Raw genomic sequence first — 19,342 nt, 5'->3', positions numbered from 1 at the left:
GACATCCAGATGGCCACTGACACATGAAAAACATCCCTCATCATCAGGGAAATACAAATTAGAACCACAATGAGATACCACCTCACACCTGTCAGAATGGCTAACATGAACAACTCAGGCAACAACAGATGTTGGCGAGGATGCGGAGAAAGAGGATCTCTTTTGCACTACTGGTGGGAATGCAAACTGGTGCAGCCAGTCTGGAAAACAGTAATGAGGTTCCTCAAAAAATTAAAAATAGAACTGCCCTATGACTCAGTAATTGCCCTACTAGGTATTTATCCAAGGGATACAGGGGTGCTGTTTCGAAGGGACACCTGCACCCCCATGTTTATAGCAGCACTATCAATGATAGCCAAAGTATGGAAAGAGCCCAAATGTCCAATGGTTGATGAATAAAGATGTGGTATATATATACATATGTGTATATGTATATGTATATATATGTATATGTGTATATATATGTGTGTATATATATATGTATATATATACCAAATCTTCTTTATCTATTCTAGATATCTTCTATATCTATATCTATCTATCTATCTATACACACACACACACACACACACACACACACACAATGGAGTATAACTCAGCAATCAAAAAGAATGAAATCTTGCCATTTGCAACTACATGGATGGAACTAGAGGGTATTATGCTAAGCGAAATTAGAGAAAGACAAAAATCATATGACTTCACTCATATGAGGACTTTAAGATGCAAAACAGATGAACATAAGGGAAGGGAAGCAAAAATAATATAAAAACAGGGAGGGGGACAAAACAGAGAACAAACTGAGGGTTACTGGAAGGGTTGTGGGAGGGAGGATGGGCTAAATGGGTAAGGGGCATTAAGAAATCTCTTCCTGAAATCATTGTTGCACTATATGCTAACTAATTTGGATGTAAATTTAAAAAAATAAATTAAAAGTAAAAAAAAAAAAAAAAAAACTATTCCCAAGAAACTACAACTTAAATCAAGATCCAACTTGGAGTTATATCTCACAAGCTTACATTTGACAATATTGAACTTCACCAGAGCTTTGTGCTCATAAAAAATAGCGTTAGTAAAGAAATCCCCACCCATTTGTTTTCCTGAGAAATGGCTAATCCACAGAGGATGCCCGGCTCCTCCACATTTCAAGATTAGACCTAGTCTAAAAAGTGGAGACTGTTTCTCAGTGACTCAGATAAGCCCCATCTTCATCCTTTCTTATCATTCTCATAAGACCCTGGATGACTCAGGCCCTCTTTATTTTTTTGAGGTAATTCTCATTAGTGAACATTCTAACAATTACAATAGCCTGATTAAGAAAATCTCCTTAACTGCCAGGTGCATTTTATCTTTGAGAGTTTGGTACTGTGACTCAGATGAGATTGATCCTCTCCTTTGGATCCCTGCTTACTCCATCCTTGTAAATGGGTCTTCTTAGAGACCTTTGCATTCTGTTCCTGATGGGTGGTCTGGGCTCTCCTAGGGTCTCTGATATCATACTAAGGATTTGATTTTGATTTAGAGTACTCACTTGATTTCTGGTGCCACTCCTTTGATTTCATGGTCTGACCACTTGGTGATTCCTATAAATGGATTGATGGTTCATAGAGATCTTATTTCTTTTGAGTGAAAGACAATAAAAAATCTATTTTGTGAAGAAAAAAATAAAAATAAATAAAAATTTTAAAAAAGGACATTAGGCAGTTCTTCTCTTCCAGAAATTAAGGTGTATTTTAAAGTGACAGTATTAATTTTTTTAAGTTTATTTATTTAGAGAGAGAGAGAGAGAGAGAAAGAGAGAGAGCAAGCACAAGCAAGGGAGGGGCAGAGAGGAGAGACAGAATCCCAAGCGGACTCTGCACCATTGGCAGCGGGGCAGAGACTGATGCAGGGCTCAAACTCACAAACTATGAGATCATGAACTAAGCCAAGATGAAGAGGCCAGTGTTTAAATGCCTGGGCCACCCAGGCACCACTAAAGTGACGATAATTGAAACAATTTGTGCTGCATAGAACAAATTGTAAGATACAAAGAACACGTAGAACAAGTGTAAGACACAAAGTGCAGCCATGGATCCAACTTAGTGCATGTAAACTTAGTATGTAATAGAGGTGGCATATCAATCACTGAGAGAAAGATAAATTATTTGACAAGTGAATTGAGAGACTTCAAATAATCACCAGAAGAGACTTACATTCTGGATTTACAACAATATTATGACCTTAGGACTTAATAAAACAAGTGCAGATGCATGCATGCACACAAATCAAATTATGTGAACTTGAATATAAAAGATTAATTCCAAAGCACTCACAAATGCAAATCATAAAAAGCATAAGATATACCACAGCCAACAAATTGGTAAAGAAAATATGCCTTTATCTATTATAATATTTATTATTTTACATGATCTCATTCTGTTAGAATAGTGCTAGTCAATTGAATGAGCAATCATGGCCTGTTACTAACACTCCCCCCATTCTTGTGACCAAAATTCAATGAGTTCTATAATTTAATATTTAACATGATCTTGTTTGTTTGTTTGTTTGTTTGTTTACCAAAAGCCCTATCAACATAGCTAAATCAGAGTCATTTCTTCGGTAATAAAATCAGACCATCAGCACAGAGTTCTTCCCTCTCTGATTAGAATTGCAGGGATGTTGGGCTTTTTGTTGGTTTACTTGTTTTTTCACTTTAACGCCAGTCAGATTGTCCATTTTGGTCCTAGACTGCCTCCTCAATAATTATGAGAGCCAAAAATAATAAATTGCCAAAAATAATATCTCATCTCAAATTTCTAAACATTCTTTTATGATTATAACTCCACCACTCAGGGTAGACTGGGTCCAGATCTTCTTTGGGTCTATCAGGTAAAGCTGTGATTCACATGGTACAGTGTGAGGTGATGTTATTGTTAAAAGAAACCATTCCAGTCTACCAATAGTGATTTCTAAGCTCATGTTCTCTACTTTTATTTTTTCAACATCAGAAAGAGGACTTGTAATTACAAACAATTTTTTTAATCTATCATTTTTCTAAAGTCACACTGAAACAATTCCTAGGTTGTTTACCTCATCAAACCTCACTATCCATGAAAATCTTCTTCTCCACCTACATCCCAAACTATTTTTGATGACTCTTCCTCTCCTTCCCCCTCTTTTACTAAACCTTTCCCTCATTACTTCTCTTGCCCCCCACACTCCATCCTTCTCTCAGGTCTGCATTTTTGTCAAAAGAATTTGTCTGACAAAGCAAGATTCTTAGAGAATAGCTCAGCAATGCCAGAACACTACATCATGGGCAATGAGATGTCAAAAGCTAGAAACATCCATTCAGTAAGGATTTTGTCCCATCACATTTGTAGGAACTTAGTAAAAATGCACAAGTGAATGAATGATTACAAAGAGAGAGGGAAGAATTAGCTATAATGTGGAAGAAAAAATTCTATTTAGTCAGAAGACCTAGGCCCTTGACAGAACTCTGATCTTATTCCCTCTGATCTACTTTTACAAAATTACTTTTACAAGGATAAAATGCATAAACATACCTTGTAACTGTACTCTTTTTCTGAATTAGCATAAGTTATTAGTATTCAGTACTGATATGGAATGAATTCATGTAATAGTTTTTAAATTTCCAACACTTCAATCAGAAATCACCAAAGGAAATGATCTGTGTTCTTGGGGTTTAATGCATTCATTTGTACAAATTGTTAATCATAGGGTAAAGTAAAACTTCGCTAACTTAGGCCCCTCTAATTCAGAAATCATCATACGAAAAGCCATCTGTGTAATATGAAGTACTGTGGCTAGGGACAGGAAACACAATAAACCTGAAACTTTCTTCCACTAATTTATTGTGTATGATTTAGAAAGGTCCCATAACCTCCCTGGTTTCTGTTAACTTGTGTTTAAAGTGAGCTAAATTATTCAGTCAAGCCATCTTATCATCATATAATTCTATGATTCTACATGGGCCAAATAGATGATTCTTTTCTACTTTATTCTGTCTAGAAGCAATGGATCTGGGAAAGGAATTATTTTTGTTGGCATGTTTTTTTTAATCTGGACATGACTAGGCTTCAGGGATCACATGAATTCGCTAAATTTGGGCACTTATGTTGTGTGCATTTTTCTGGGTAGAGGTATACAGCTTACATGTGACTCTCAAAAAGCTCTGTGAACTTCTCAAAAAAGATTAAAAACCACTTACTTCAATAATGAATTAATGCCAAGTGATTCACATTTAACTTGTAAAAAACAGGCTCACAAGAAGTTTGCTTAATAATACTGTGTTGGTTCTATAACACTCTGTATCCCATATCAGTAACACAACACACTGTTACTATAAGCTACATTTCAAACTTCCATTAATAGCTCTGTCCCCACTTGGTGATGGGCCATGGACTACATCTGTCTAGTTCATCTCATTATATCAAATACCTTGAACGGTGCTTAGCTCTCAGTGAATCAAAGAAGTGAAATGTCTGCCAGTTTATCTCTAGGGGAGAAGATAGCTGGGGAATGATCATCTTTTCTTCTGGGCATGGATTGAGATTCCAGAACTCAGATGATGGAAAAATAAGCAAGTAAAGATAGATAATCTTATCCTCAAGCCAAGCCTTGTAATTTTAATAAAGAAGAAATGGAAACCCAAAATGAGTAAGGGCTAACCAAAAGTGGCAAGGTCAAGACTCAAGTCCTTAACCAATGGTACATGATTCCTTTTATGCCACTACATTGTCCAGCTGAAGGAAGACACAGAACCTAATTATTTTTTTAGTACAAATAAACATGTCACCCAAATTCCATTTCCTTTCTTTTAACTGAAATTCAATAACTAACTCCTCCATTATAAATACACATTACCATAAATAACCTCTGATTTTTACCTGATTTATTAACATTAAAAAATAAAATAACATGTCTTATTGTAATATAAGTTGTATTCAAATTTTTTGTCACTGTCATATCTACAGAAGATACTAGGTGCTATAAATAAAATTGCTTTTATCATGCAAACTTAATTAGTTTTCAACTTGTTTATTTGTCTTAACTGACAGTTACAGGAGGAAAAGGACATCATTCATTAGTATCTTTTAAAATATATAGTACATAAAATTGAATACATGTTATTTCGTTCCTATACACTTCTGGTAATTGACCTTTAAAACCTAATAACATTTACATTTCTTTTTATCTTTTTACAGGAGTATTGTTTTAAACCCAGCTTATTTCCGAAATCATCTTCGCCAGGCAACAGTGTTTAGATGTCTGGAGAGATATTCAGAAGCTGCTCGGTATGTTTGCTATAACTTTTGTGAAGATTTATTTCAAGTTAAATTAATTTTATTCTCAGCTTCTGGTAATAGCATAATAGAACTTTCCATTTCTCTCATGGAGCATGATTTTACCAGAATTATTGTCTTATAAACGTCAAAGCAACAATTATTGACTATCTTTTTCTTTAATTAAAGCCATTCTATGTTCATAACTCTTTGTAAAATTCAAACTTTCCAGCCATGAGGTCACTGATGATGATGGGAAAACTTCCAGGGAAGACTAGAAATGAACTTGACCTCTGCTCTCAAGTAGGTTCCTGGTCCTTGTCATAATGACACAATTCTGTAACTCTCTCTTTCTTGAGTTCTGGAAATGAAATCCAACCACATGAAAAAGACCTCAGGAGTGCTCTTTGTAGAGGACATGGCATCAGTTATAATGCCAAGGGTTGTTAGAGCTGTCCCAACATTTTGCCTCCTAGACCCCAATATGTTTTATAAAAATCTAACAAAACAGATTTTGATATTCTCATCCCCAGAACGTAGACTTATGGCAAAAAAAAAAAAATTGCAAGAATTATGCAACAGCTTCAGTGTCACACTCGAAATTCCTTCTCACCTATGACAACCAAGACATTTTTCCTTCTCAGATCAAGCTCATCATATTAGACTCCTCTTCCCTTTGATGAATTTTCGTCATCTCCTAAGGTATAGCTACCTGTTATTTCTTACTTGTCGACTGTAGTATTCCAAGAATTTAGCAAGAAGATCTGAGTGGTTTCTACATTTAACTCCAAGCACAACTCCTAGGGAGATATCTGCAGTAATAGGATGAGAAACCTAGGTTGCTGGTAGTTATTGTCTTTAGAACCTTTAAAAATAACACTTTCTTGGAAAGTGAAGTTTAAGGAATTTAAATGGATAATAAAATGGTTCCAAAAAATTAATACCATAAAGTTGACATGAATTCTGTATTGTATAAGAAGGTCCTAGGAGTTACCAAAACTGAATTAAGTGATGGATATGGAAGGTAGAATTAATCCCAACTATACTGACTTTGCAGTCAAACAACTAAAATGCCACAACATCTATTTACCTGTGTGTTAATGTGTGTTTTAAAAAATGAAAATAGATCTTTATCTATCAATCCTTTTTTACATTCTGTTTTTCCTTATACTTTTCTCTAATGTATTCCATCGAATGTGCTCACTTATGACTTCTTCCTAAATTTATTTTCTCCACTGACTTGCCTCTGTGACTTTCTTTCCACCCACATACTTTTCCTAACTATGTGAATGAGAGGGAATTTTAGGAGGTGATGGTAAGCTTCCCTCTGTCCCATACTTTAAAAAAAAAAAAGTCCCTAGCTACAAATGAAACCAATAGTTTCAGCATAAACAGATACCACTATCTGTAAAATGATTTTTTGTTTGTTTGGTTTTTTTTCTGAGACACCTATGTGGCTCAGTCAGTTAAGTGTCTGGCTCTTGATTTTGACTCAGGTCATGATCTCAGGGTTCATGAGTTTAGCCCCGCATTGGGTTCTTCACTGATGGCAGGGAACTTGCTTGAGATTGTCTCTCTCTCTCTATCTCTATCTCTGCCACTCCCTGTTCATGCGCTTGCTCTCTCTCTTTCTCTCTCTCTCTCCCTCTCAAAATAAGTAAAATAAACATTAAAAAAATTTAATAGATTTTGCTAAGAGGTGGTTTATTAATGTGTGTTCTGAATCTAATCAAAAGATCAATAGAAGGGGCGCCTGGGTGGCTCAGTCGGTTGAGCGTCCCACTTCGGCTAAGGTCATGACCTCGCAGTTTGTGAGTTCAAGCCCTGTGTCGGGATCTATGCTGATGGCTCAGAGCCTGGAGCCTGCTTCGGATTCTGTGTCTCCCTCTCTCTGCCCCTTCCCCGCTCATGCTCTGTCTCTCTCTATCTCTCAAAAATGAATAAACGTTTTAAAAAAATTTTTTTAAACAAAACAAACAAACAAACAAAAAAGATCAATAGAAGAAGGCTAGATGCAACTTCAGAACTAGATTTCAACTAGTAAAAAACGGCTAATGGTGTTCTCCGAGCCAGCTGGTACAGACTCTAGAAAGTCAATTGTTAAATATTCTGGAATTTGGGGAGAGCCAGTTATAAAAGTAGAGGAGAAATTAGCAATGCTGGGAGAATTTACACTGTGGAAATTGGCAAATGCTACAAATCCTGGATTTTTTGGTGTGGGTGAGAGCCAGATTACCAGTATATCATAGACTATAGCTTAATTGTACCAAGCGTGATTGAGTTAAAGTTATGACAAAAATCTTTATGGGTCCTAAAATAAACAAACAATGAGAACTTGAAAATTAGGAATTTGTCAGTATTTGCCATGTAAAATTGGAACTGAATATCCATTGTCCTTGATATGTATATCCCTGCAGTGGAATAAGCATATCTGTTTAATATCATGGGATTACTGACCTGACAATATTCCTTGAGGAAATTCCTGATAATTGTTGGAACTTTGCTGGCATAGACTTTCCTACAGAGAAGCAGATGCAATTAATTTCAGATACATGTGTCTGTCATCTTGGTTTTCTTTGGAATTATAGTTCTCAATATACAGTATTACTCATTATGTTTTCCCCAAGGGAAAGAATGCTACGCACCATGAACATGAATATCATATAGTCCCTTAGCAATTAGATTTTTACTATAAAACAATAAGTACAAATCAATATATAGAACATTCATGTTTATCAATTAAATTCTTGGAGATAGTTTAGTTCAGTCCTCTTACAAGAATATTATATTAAAATTCACTGGAAAAGCCAACACGTCAAAGTTATTTCCTCTAAAATGCCAAGTAGTCATGTTTCTGAAATTGAAAGACACTTACCAAATAAAAAAAAAAAAAAAGGCCATTACTATGTGACTTTGGAAATCTGAAAACCATAATTCACAGTGCAGTGGATTATCTCTTTCTGATTCAAGTTAGAATATTTATAACCAGTCCCTAGAAATTGGGCCAGCTAAGGTTTTCTGAGCCTAACCAGCTCCTCTGAGAAAGGAATACCTAGTGAATAGGCCAGAAAAGATCTCCAGGGTAGCCTCATAAAAGCCCAGATTCTCAACCAGAGAGACTAGAAAAAATGCTATAACTTATTGAATGGAAGGTATTAGTCAACTTTACAACAATGAACAAGAATATATAGATGATAGAAAATGAATAAAAATAGGGATATTTTATTTTGGTTTAGGTTCTACAGGGATGCTGGTCATCCTTGAGCAGACAACTGGCACTGGTTAACTGAGGAAAGCACATTTTCAAACCATAAATCTAAATTGAGATTGCTGTAACTCCTCAAGAAACAGCCAACCTGTGAGGCTTTACCTGAAGTAACAAGTACCCTAGCTCTTTAATACCTCTGTTTCGATGCAATGAAAGTATATGTGTTGAAGTGGAATGTCCTTGCTCAAATCTGTCTTTTCTCCCCCAACACACACACACACACACACACACACACACACACACACACACACCATTTGGCACTACCTTCATAAGAAAGATGGTAAGACAAGAAAAATATGCTGAGATGTGAAACAAAAGTAAAGACTATTTTGTGAAGAGAACTAATGGTTTAAAAAAATTGTTTTTTATGTTTATTTATTTTTGAGAGAGACAGAGACAGAATGCGAGTGGGTTAGGGGCAGTGAGAGGAGACACAGAATCCAAAGCAGGCTCCAGGCTCTGAGCTGTCAGCACAGAGCCCGACGTGGAGCTCGAACTCACAAGCTGTGAGATCATGACCTGAGCCCAAGTCAGATGCTAAACCAACTGAACCACCCAGGCGCCCTGGGAACTAATGACTTTTGATAATATGAATGGCATGTCTTTTATTTCTATTTGCTCAATGACTTTCACAGAGTTTGGCACATACCAAGCATTGGTTCAGGGTTTACAAATTAAATTAGCCAGTTTTGAGTTTATGATTAAGAACCATTTAGCTGCAGCAGTAAAGAGATGTTACATGAAATTTTTAGTACAACCTTGGTATAAAGATAAATATGAGAGTGTGAACATAATAGTTAAGTTATGGTAACAGTATCATGCCTTCTATAGTTAAGATCTATAAGGCAAAAAAAAAAAAAAAAAAAGATACTACACAGAATATTTAGTTAAGACCATGCTGTGTAGGAGGAAGCAAACAGAAGGTAATACCAAAGGGGAAAGTACAACCAAAGCTTCTATCCATCATTAAGGAGGAGTTAGTTGTGTATTTATACATATATGAACTAGATGAGGGATACTAGAGCAGTAATAATACATTTAAATGCTCACAAATGGCAGGCTTATGGTGTGTGAAGGAGGCCAATAATAAGATAAAAGGGTTGTTGTATTACAGACAACTAGAGACCACAATCTACAATGACCATATAACTTATCTTTTAAACTTGTTAGTGAAAATGGGCACTATTAAGAAGTACCAGGAAAACAGGCATAAAATAGGACTGCTATGAGCACACTGGCCATCTGGTCACCTACCACAGCCCTTGTGGAGGGAGTGGCCATATTCAAGTCCAGCTAATGTTGCTATAATCAAATGTAGGTTCAGTGTTGCAGATTTTTAAGTCTTCAAGAAATAATATTTTTCAGAACTTGGCAAGAAGAAATTTCTTAAATTTTTTTTTAAATGACATCTTTTTTCAACGTTTATTTATTTTTGGGACAGAGAGAGACAGAGCATGAACGGGGGAGGAGCAGAGAGAGAGGGAGACACAGAATCGGAAACAGGCTCCAGGCTCCGAGCCATCAGCCCAGAGCCTGATGCGGGGCTCGAACTCACGGACCGCGAGATCGTGACCTGGCTGAAGTCGGACGCTTAACCGACTGCGCCACCCAGGCGCCCCTTTCTTAAATTTTAAATGCCAATTATTTCAAGTTTTTCAAATACTGTGTCATCTTAAAAAAACTGAAGTAGTTCCATAAAAATGTAACTCACTGATTTGTTGCAACAAATCTTGTCTGTTCTACCTTTTATTTATAATATTATTATTTAATAATACATTATATATAATACTGTGAGAAATCCATTAGATAATAAAATATGTACCTTTGCCCTTCTTAAAGTAATACACAAGCAATATGTTCCTGTTAATCCAAATCAAAACACAGTACTTTAAGATAAATTAATTCATGGCTACCATGATAAGCCAGATAGTAGAGTTAGTAGAAGTGGGAGTAGGTGAGTTTCTGGAGACCCAGCAAATGATTTGGGAGTTTGGTTTTATAGTTATTTTGTTATGAAAGCTAATCTTACTGGAAATTGGAAATGATGCATATATAAATCACAAACTTCCAAAGAAAAGAGTGATCCAAAAGTATATTTAAGTGTTTGTTCAGAAATCTAGTAACATAAAATAGTGGTATTGCTGTTGATAAGCAATCACTCTGGAGTAGTACTACAATAGCAAGCAGGAAGATACTGTGTCAGCTGTTTTAGTGTCATAGAACTCTGTGATTTTAAGTGAGATTATTATGTATCTTGAAAAGGAGGAGAATATACTGACAGGTAGATTCAAGACAAGTGATTCTGAAGAGATGATAGTAGTGTTGGGAGTTTATTTCATCTTAGTTCTTATTCAATTGGAAGTGTAAAATCCATTCAAACATCATGCAAGATGCTAAAAATACATCACAGATTTTTTTGGTTAAAATAAGTTCTCATTTATGCCTTCAAATAGTATAAATGAAGTGTGTAGGCTAATTTTTATCCTTAAACTGGCCATATGCCTGAAGAGCTTTCTCTTTCTTTATTGGAGACAGTTTGCCTTTGCCAGAACAGCTTTAGTGTAGGCTAGCATTAGTCAGTCCTATGGGACATATACTTGTATGTTCGAAGATGGACGTGATCATTCTACCATTAGGTGATTTTCCCTTTTCCTAGGTATGAGAAAACTGTGACCCCTAAGCATGGTAAAATGTTGCTTCTTCATGTATGATTTCCAAAACAGACACTAATAAAGACAAATTTAGTCATTTCACATAGCTTAGGTTAAATATCTGATTATAACTCACGCAATTTGTAGTGTTTGTGATTTTAAGGAAAAAAGAAGGTTGAAATATACTAAAACCTCAAGTTTATAACCACCTTTTAAGTCTTAGGGATTTAAAATTACAGACTCATAAATGTCTAAACTTACAACAAATGTACTAATCTTAAGGTTCAATGATATGCAGTGGCTTAAAAATAATTGTCCTTCTGAAAACTATAGAAAGCTTATGAAAGAAATTGGAGAAGACACAAAAAAACTGGAAAAATATTCCATGCTCCTGGATAGGAAGAACGAATATTGTTAAAATATCAATACTATCCAAGGCAATCTACATATTCAAGCAATACCTATTAAAATAACACCAGCATTCTTCACAGAGCTAGAACAAACAATCCTAAAATTTGTATGGAACCAGAAAAGATCCTGAATAGCCAAAGCAATCTTGAAAAAGAAAACCAAAGCTGGAGGCATCACAATCCCGGACTTCAAGCTATACTCCAAAGCTGTAATCATCAAGACAGTATGGTACTGGCACAAAAACAGACACTCAGATCAATGGAACAGAATAGAGAACCCAGAAATGGACCCACAAACGTATGGCCAACTAATATTTGACAAAGCAGGAAAGAATATTCAGTGGAATAAAGACAGGCTTTTCAGCAAGTGGCGCTGGGAAAACTGGACAGCGACATGCAGAAGAATGAACCTGGACTGCTTTCTTACACCTTACACAAAAATAAACTCAAAATGGATGAAAGATCTAAATGTAAGACAGGAAGCCATCAAAATCCTCGAGGAGAAAGCAGGCAAAAACATCTTTGACCTCAGCTGCAGCAACTTCTTACTCAACACGTCTCCGGAGGCAAGGGAAACAAAAGCAAACATCAACTATTGGGACCTCATCAAAACAAAAACCTTCTGCACATCAAAGGAGACAATCAGCAAAACCAAAAGGCAACTGACAGAATGGGAGAAGATATTTGCAAATGACGTATAGGTAAAGGCTTAGTATCCAAAATGTATAAAGAACTTACCAAACTCAACACCCAAAAAAACAAATAATCCAGTGAAGAAATGGGCAAAAGACATGAATAGACACTTCTCCAAAGAAGACATCCAGATGGCCACTGACACATGAAAAACATCCCTCATCATCAGAGAAATACAGATTAGAACCACAATGAGATACCACCTCACACCTGTCAGAATGGCTAACATGAACAACTCAGGCAACAACAGATGTTGGCGAGGATGCGGAGAAAGAGGATCTCTTTTGCACTGTTGGTGGGAATGCAGACTGATGCAGCCAGTCTGGAAAATAGTATGGAAGTTCCTTAAGGAATTAAATTAGAACTGCCCTATGACTCAGTAATTGCCCTACTAGGTATTTATCCAAGGGATACAGGTGTGCTGTTTCAAAGGGACATATGGACCCCAGTGTTTATAGCAGCACTATCAACAATAGCCAAAGTATGGAAAGAGCCCAATGTACATCAATGGATGAATGCATAAAGAAGATGTGGTATTATACATACACACACACACACACACACACACACACACACATACATACATACAATGGATTATTACTCGGCAATCAAAAAGAACAAAATCTTGCCATTTGCAACTACATGGATGGAACTAGAGGGTATTATGCTAAGGGAAATTAGACAGTCAGAGAAAGACAAATATCATATGACTTCACTCATATGAGGACTTTAAGATACAAAACAAATGAACGTATGGGAAGGGAAGCAAAAATAATATAAAAACAGGGAGGGGGACAAAACATAAGAGACTCTTAAATATAGAGAACAGAGGGTTACTGGAGGGGTTGTGGGAGGGGGGGATGGTCTAAATGGGTAAGGGACATTAAGGAATCTGCTCCTGAAATCATTGTTGCACTACATGCCAACTAACTTGGATGTAAATTTAAAAAATATATAAATTAAAAAAAAAGTAATTGTTGCCTTAAGAAAAGTTGAACCTTTTGGATATGACCCAAATTATAAGTAAATTATTGCAAGAATAAATTATTTTATATACATATGGGAAAAAAAATTTAACATGCGCTATTGAAAAGGACATCCAAAAATTCATTAGAATAAAACGAACACTGGGGCGCCTGGGTGGCTCAGTTGGTTGGGCATCCGACTTCGGCTCAGGTCATGATCTCACAGCTTGTGAGTTCGAACCCTGTGTTGGGCTCTGTGCTGACAGCTCAGAGCCTGGAGCCTGCTTCGGATTCTGTGTCTCCCTCTCTCTTTGCCTTTCTCCTGTTCATGCTCTGTCTCTGTCTCAAAAAATAAAGATAAACATTAAAAAAAATTTTTTTTGTAAAAAAAAAAACATTGACTCTGTGAATTCTCCCATCTTGCTGATGTATGCCATGATAATTACTTTTGTTCCTCTTCTGTTTTGAATGATATGCTATGCATTTGCATTACCTATAGACATTACTAAAATAATTTAGAAAGCTACCATTCTTAGACTGTGCGCACTCTCTGCAAATAATGGCCTGGAAAACTTGTGGAAGAATATAGAGAAAGATTTTTTTCTGTCCTATAAATCCAACCTTGCATCTTAAAAAAAAAAAAGTGGTAGGGTAATGAAGACTACATAAGAGAGAGTGCAGAAAGGCCCTAGGATGTCATGTTTTAAGTGTGAAGAAATAAAGATGTCCTCTTCTTTTCCTTTCCCTTCAAGCGGATGTTCACATGATTCCACATTTTCTACAAGAGTGGAATGTAGAAAAACAAACATAAAAAAGTTTAATGCAAAGGAGCTGAAGTTTAACTCCTGAGTATTCTGTGCTATTTTATAATGTCTAAGTGTTGCCAAGTGAATTAGAGTTTAGTCTGCAGATGCTAAGATTATGATAAATGGATCAAAACCCTCATGTAATCTGTAAATTGGAGATAATAATAGCATTTAAGTCACAGAGGTTATGAGGATGAACGAGACAATTTATGTAGTACGTGTTACACAATACTTGGCACATCATAAATTCTCAATAAAAAAATATGCTATTATCATTGCTTTTGTTGTTGTTAACAATTGGAGCTTTTTGAAGATAGATGAAGCTACCTAAAGAGACAATGAGTTTCTCAAAATTGAATCCAGAACATGTTGAGCAGTCATTTAGCTGAGATATTGCGCTACAAGAGACAAGTTTGCACACAATAGTATTAGATCTTGTCTCACTCTGAATCAACACATCTGTGTTTTTGGAAATCCCAGTGTTAACATAGGAGTTGAAAGGCATGATTTTGGTTGTTTTTTTTTTTTTTTCAACGTTTTTATTTAGTTTTTTGGGACAGAGAGAGACAGAGCATGAATGGGGGAGGGGCAGAGAGATAGGGAGACACAGAATCGGAAACAGGCTCCAGGCTCTGAGCCATCAGCCCAGAGCCTGACGCGGGGCTCGAACTCACGGACCGCGAGATCGTGACCTGGCTGAAGTCGGACGCTTAACCGACTGCGCCACCCAGGTGCCCCTGGTTTAAGGAGTTGAAAGGGGCAAGATGAACTTTTTAAAAAGTTTTGCATGTGAATATGTCATGAATTTTAGCATCCTCTTTCATTCTGAGAGATATTCCCATTATTCTTGAAGTGAGTTAGAGTGGAGAGTTTCCCCCAGAGTGGGCAGGTGGAAGTTCAAATTACATAAAGAGAACTGTTCAGGTCACCTGGTTTTGACTCCAGTTCTCCCTTTTTTTCCTTTCCTCATTTCTGTCAAAAATAGCAATACCCTGACAAAAGAGTAAGGTGGAAATCCTAACAGCACATAGCCAGAAACTCTCAAATTCTGCACTGCTCCACCCCCTTTTTTTTTTTAATACTGGCATTGGTTCATCACACTACTATGCACATAAATTGATCCTGATGCCACTAATTGTGAAAATTGCTTATAAGTCAAAAATTCTGTTTCTGTATCTATCTTCTGAATGGGGAATTGTCTACATTAGAGAATTAGAGTCAAGCCTGTGTTCCACTTCCAGGACTGCAATGACTAGCTGTGTGTGACATTGGGCAAGTTAATTAAGTAACCTCTTTCAGTTTCAATTTCCTCAACCATAAAATGGAGATAATAATACTACTTTACAAAGTAAGCACAAGGACTGCATGAAATAATGAGTATAAAACACTAAACTCAGTGCCTGGCATATAGTAAGCCCTCAATTAATTATTGCTGCTGCTGCCATTATCTTTGTTTTGTTGCTGTTGCTGCTGTTGCTCTAAGCTTTGAAGAATGATGTTTAAAACCCTAAAACATTCACTGAATTAATTCCTTCAAGTGTAACTTTGGTATAAATATTATATTCCTGAACTACCACCCCAGTTTATCTCAATTTTGGCAGCAATCATCTATGATCCCTTGCTCTTTGCCAAATTTTATGTCAGATGCTTGTAGTACATTATCTTTGCTCCTCACAACTCTGCGAAGAAATTATATTCTACATTTTTTAGGTGAGAAAACTTAAGCCAGAGTTTGAATGACTTGCCAAAGATCATATCATTGATAAGTAGTAAATCTGGAATTCGACCTTAATTTTATCACCAAGACCCTGACTCCTACACAAAGGATGCACTTGTTATTGTCAGACTTCATATTTACCACTGGGTGAGTTTGAAATAGTATTGCCTCATTGTGGTATATTTCATATTTTCATTTTTTTTATCACTAGTGAGCTTGTGCATATTTAATATATTTATTGGATAATCATGTTTCCTCTTCTGTGAAATGCCCATTTGTGTATCTATTGTTCATTTCTTATTGAATTGTCTTTTTATCCTTGAATCAGGGGGTTCTTTATATATTCTGGGTACTAATAAATTTTAGTAATGTATGTTCCAAGAAATTCCTTCCAATTTATGGTTTATATAATCATACTTTTTGGTATCTTTTGATAAAAAATAAATCTCTATTTTTAATGTAGCTAAGTGTAGTCATATCCTTTATGATTTGCACTGCTTGAGTTTTTAAAAAATTCTCTCCTATCTCAAGCGCATCAAGATAGACTTCTATATTGTCTTCAAGAGTTTTAAAGTTTTTCTTATGCCTTTAATGTTTTGACCCAATGATAATTTTTTTTTTATATATGATGTGAAGTAGGAGTCTATTATTATGTTTTTCCCTCAATGGATAGTTATGTTGGTATCATCTTATTAAATCCCTTTGCTACTGAACTTCAATGTTAGCTCTGTTTATATCAGTTTTCTATATATGAATATGTCCATTTCTCATCTCCATTCTTTTCATACATCTATTTGTCTGTTGCATTGCCAAAACCACATTATCCTACATAGAATAGTTTATAATATGTCTTCATATCTAGCAAAGGAAACGTTCCCAACTGATTCTTTTTCAGAAATATCTTGTCTATTTTAAGCCATTTGCTCTTCCACATAAACTATAGAAAGTCTGAATTTGAATTCCAAACCAGGATAATGTAGGTTCTAGTTAGGAACTCCCAAGGAAGACTTTCTTACTTTCTTTTTTGCCCTCTGCTAGGATCCAAGGCCAAGACTGACATGCTGTTCCACTATTTTGCTCTGTAAGAGTTTCTCCTAATTCTTTCACTGAAAGTGTTATTTTTAAGAAAAAGTTTAATCAGGTTGCCTATTCAATCTTTGCCCTGCTAAAACTTCAAGACTTGTCTACTTTTCCCCATACACATGTCCTGTTAAAAGAAAGTTACTAGGCCAATAAATATTAACTTATATCCTTAGGAAAAAAAAACAGCTTTTTGTTTGCTTATTAAACCTTCTTTACTTATATAACACTATCTACATATTTTTTAAATGCCTATTTGACACAAAAGCCAAGCAGATGGTACCCCCAATGGCCAAAGCTAAAACAATTGGAATAACAAAGCAAACATTGCTAGTATCAAATTATAACCCATTATATTAAATGAATGTCGAAATCTGAGCTTATGCAAATAAAAGACACAATTGAATAAGTATATGGGGGATAAAGAAAAACTCTTTATTACAGAAGAATTCCAATTAATATATGTAGAATAAATTGGAAAAAATGAATGTTAGCAAACACCACAGTGATAATCATTGCAAGCAAGATCCGCTAATGGACTTTCAGGTTACAATCCAGCATGTAAGGAACTTAGAAGTCAACTACTCCATCTTAACAACAAGTAAATAGCTGAACTAACCAAAAAATCAATAGTTCTTCTTAGATCTGTAAGAGTAGTGAGGTCACAGGGCAAGCCAGCTGTCCCAAAGTTGGAGAGACAGACAAATACAAAAATCACAACTTACTTACGGAGAAACTTCTAAGTGGAAACATCTGTGGGAACCAGAACTAAGGTAGGAAAATCTGAATTATAATTGACAAATAGCTGAGGGCTCAACTCTGAGAACTAAAAAATTCCACAGGAATCTGGTCACTGGGAGGCCCCTACACTTTGGGGGAGTTTTCCCTCCAGGAACTCTACCAGGTTCTCACAGTGAATATGAGAGAACAATTCCTTCATACTTCCAGCAAGAGTAGAGGAAAAGAAACCATTTTGAAATATGCCAAGGCATTCGATTCTTCTTGCCCTGCCTTCAAGAGAAACTATTTTACCAGAGCCTAACATACCTAGGGGAAGGTAAATACACAACTCCATCTTATTCTAGCCTTCTACATTGGGGGAGGGAATTACCCACTACCAGTCTCCTCTAGCTATTCCATCATACCTAAGGCAAGGGAAGAGAAGAAACTGAAAATCACTGATGAAGCTTATAGTTTCTGGCACAGGCTCACCTGACATAAATCATAGACTGAGACCTAACTATGGACTTTAAAATACTTCCTCCTCCTCACACTTACCACTACATTCCTAAAGGTCTATTTACTGCACTTCCTTTTACCTACCACATTATGTCCACCTTTCAGTAAAAAACAAGGCATACTAAAACAACCCAAAACAGAAGAATATACATTCTTTTCAAGTACACATGGACCATTCCCCATGATAGTTCACATGTTAGTCCACAAAAGAAGTCTCAATAAATTTAAGAAGATTGACGTCACATCAAGCATCTTTTCCAACCACAACAGTATGAAACTAGAAATCAATTACAAAAAAAAAAAAAAAACACTGAAGAAAACACAAACACATAGAGGTTAAACAAAGTGCTACTAAACAACCAATGAGTCAATGAAGAAATAAAAGAAGAAATACAAAAAATATCTTTAGACAAATGAAAATGGAAACAATATTCCAAAATATTTGGGACATGGAAAAAGCAATTCTAAGAAGGTCATTCATGGTGATACAGGACTACCTATAGAGAAACAAACAAGAAAATCTCAAATAAACAATCTACATTTACATTTAAAGGAACTAGAAAAAGAATAACAAAACAAAGCCCAAAGTTAGAAGGAAGGAAATAAAGATCAGAGTAGAAATAAATGAAGAGTCTTAAAAAAAAAAAAGCAACTGATAAAGATCAATAAAACTAAGAGTTGGTTCTTTGAAAAGGTAAACAGAATTGACAGACTTGATTAGACAACCTAGAAGAAATGGATAAATTTCTAGAAACATACAATTTTCTAAGACTGAATTATGAAGAAATGGAAATTTTGAATCGACCAATTACTAGTAATGAAATAGAATCAGTAATCAAAAAAATTCCAGCAAACAAAAGTACAGGTCCAGAGGACTTCACATGTGAATTCTACCAAGAATTTGAAGAGGAGTTAATGCCTGTCTTTTTCAAATTGTTTTTAAAAATTGGAGAGGAAGGAATACTTTCAAATTCATTTTATGAGGCCAGAATTACCTTGATACCAAAATAAGACAAAGGGACAAAATAATAATAATAATAATAATAAATAAATAACAGGCCAATATCCCTGATGAGCATAGATCAAAAATCTTCAACAAAATATTAGCAAACCAAATTCAACAATATATTAAAAGGGTTATAAACCTGACCAAGTGAAATTCATTCCAAGGATGCAAGCATGGTTTAACATTTGCAAATCAGAGGTGCTTGGGCGGCTCAGTCAGTTG

At 35.7% G+C, this 19,342-nt stretch overlaps 1 protein-coding gene across 2 annotated transcripts in view; it reads left to right on the top strand.

The window, feature by feature from the left end:
• The window catches only part of SPATA16 (spermatogenesis associated 16), a 257,968-nt gene that overhangs the window by 123,871 nt on the left and 114,755 nt on the right, over positions 1–19,342 (top strand). For both annotated transcript variants that reach the window (XM_040480776.1, XM_040480775.1), the window contains exon 4: positions 5,208–5,297. In XM_040480776.1, coding sequence (XP_040336710.1) covers positions 5,208–5,297 — 90 coding nt within the window. The remainder of the gene's footprint in view (positions 1–5,207; positions 5,298–19,342) is intronic.

Source organism: Herpailurus yagouaroundi, unplaced genomic scaffold (assembly GCF_014898765.1).
Source record: "Herpailurus yagouaroundi ecotype Mexico unplaced genomic scaffold, PumYag 159, whole genome shotgun sequence".
In the NCBI taxonomy this organism is placed as follows: Eukaryota; Metazoa; Chordata; class Mammalia; order Carnivora; family Felidae; genus Herpailurus; species Herpailurus yagouaroundi.
The sequence above is the reverse complement of the archived record's forward strand: the minus strand, read 5'-3'. Positions and strand labels throughout refer to the sequence as shown.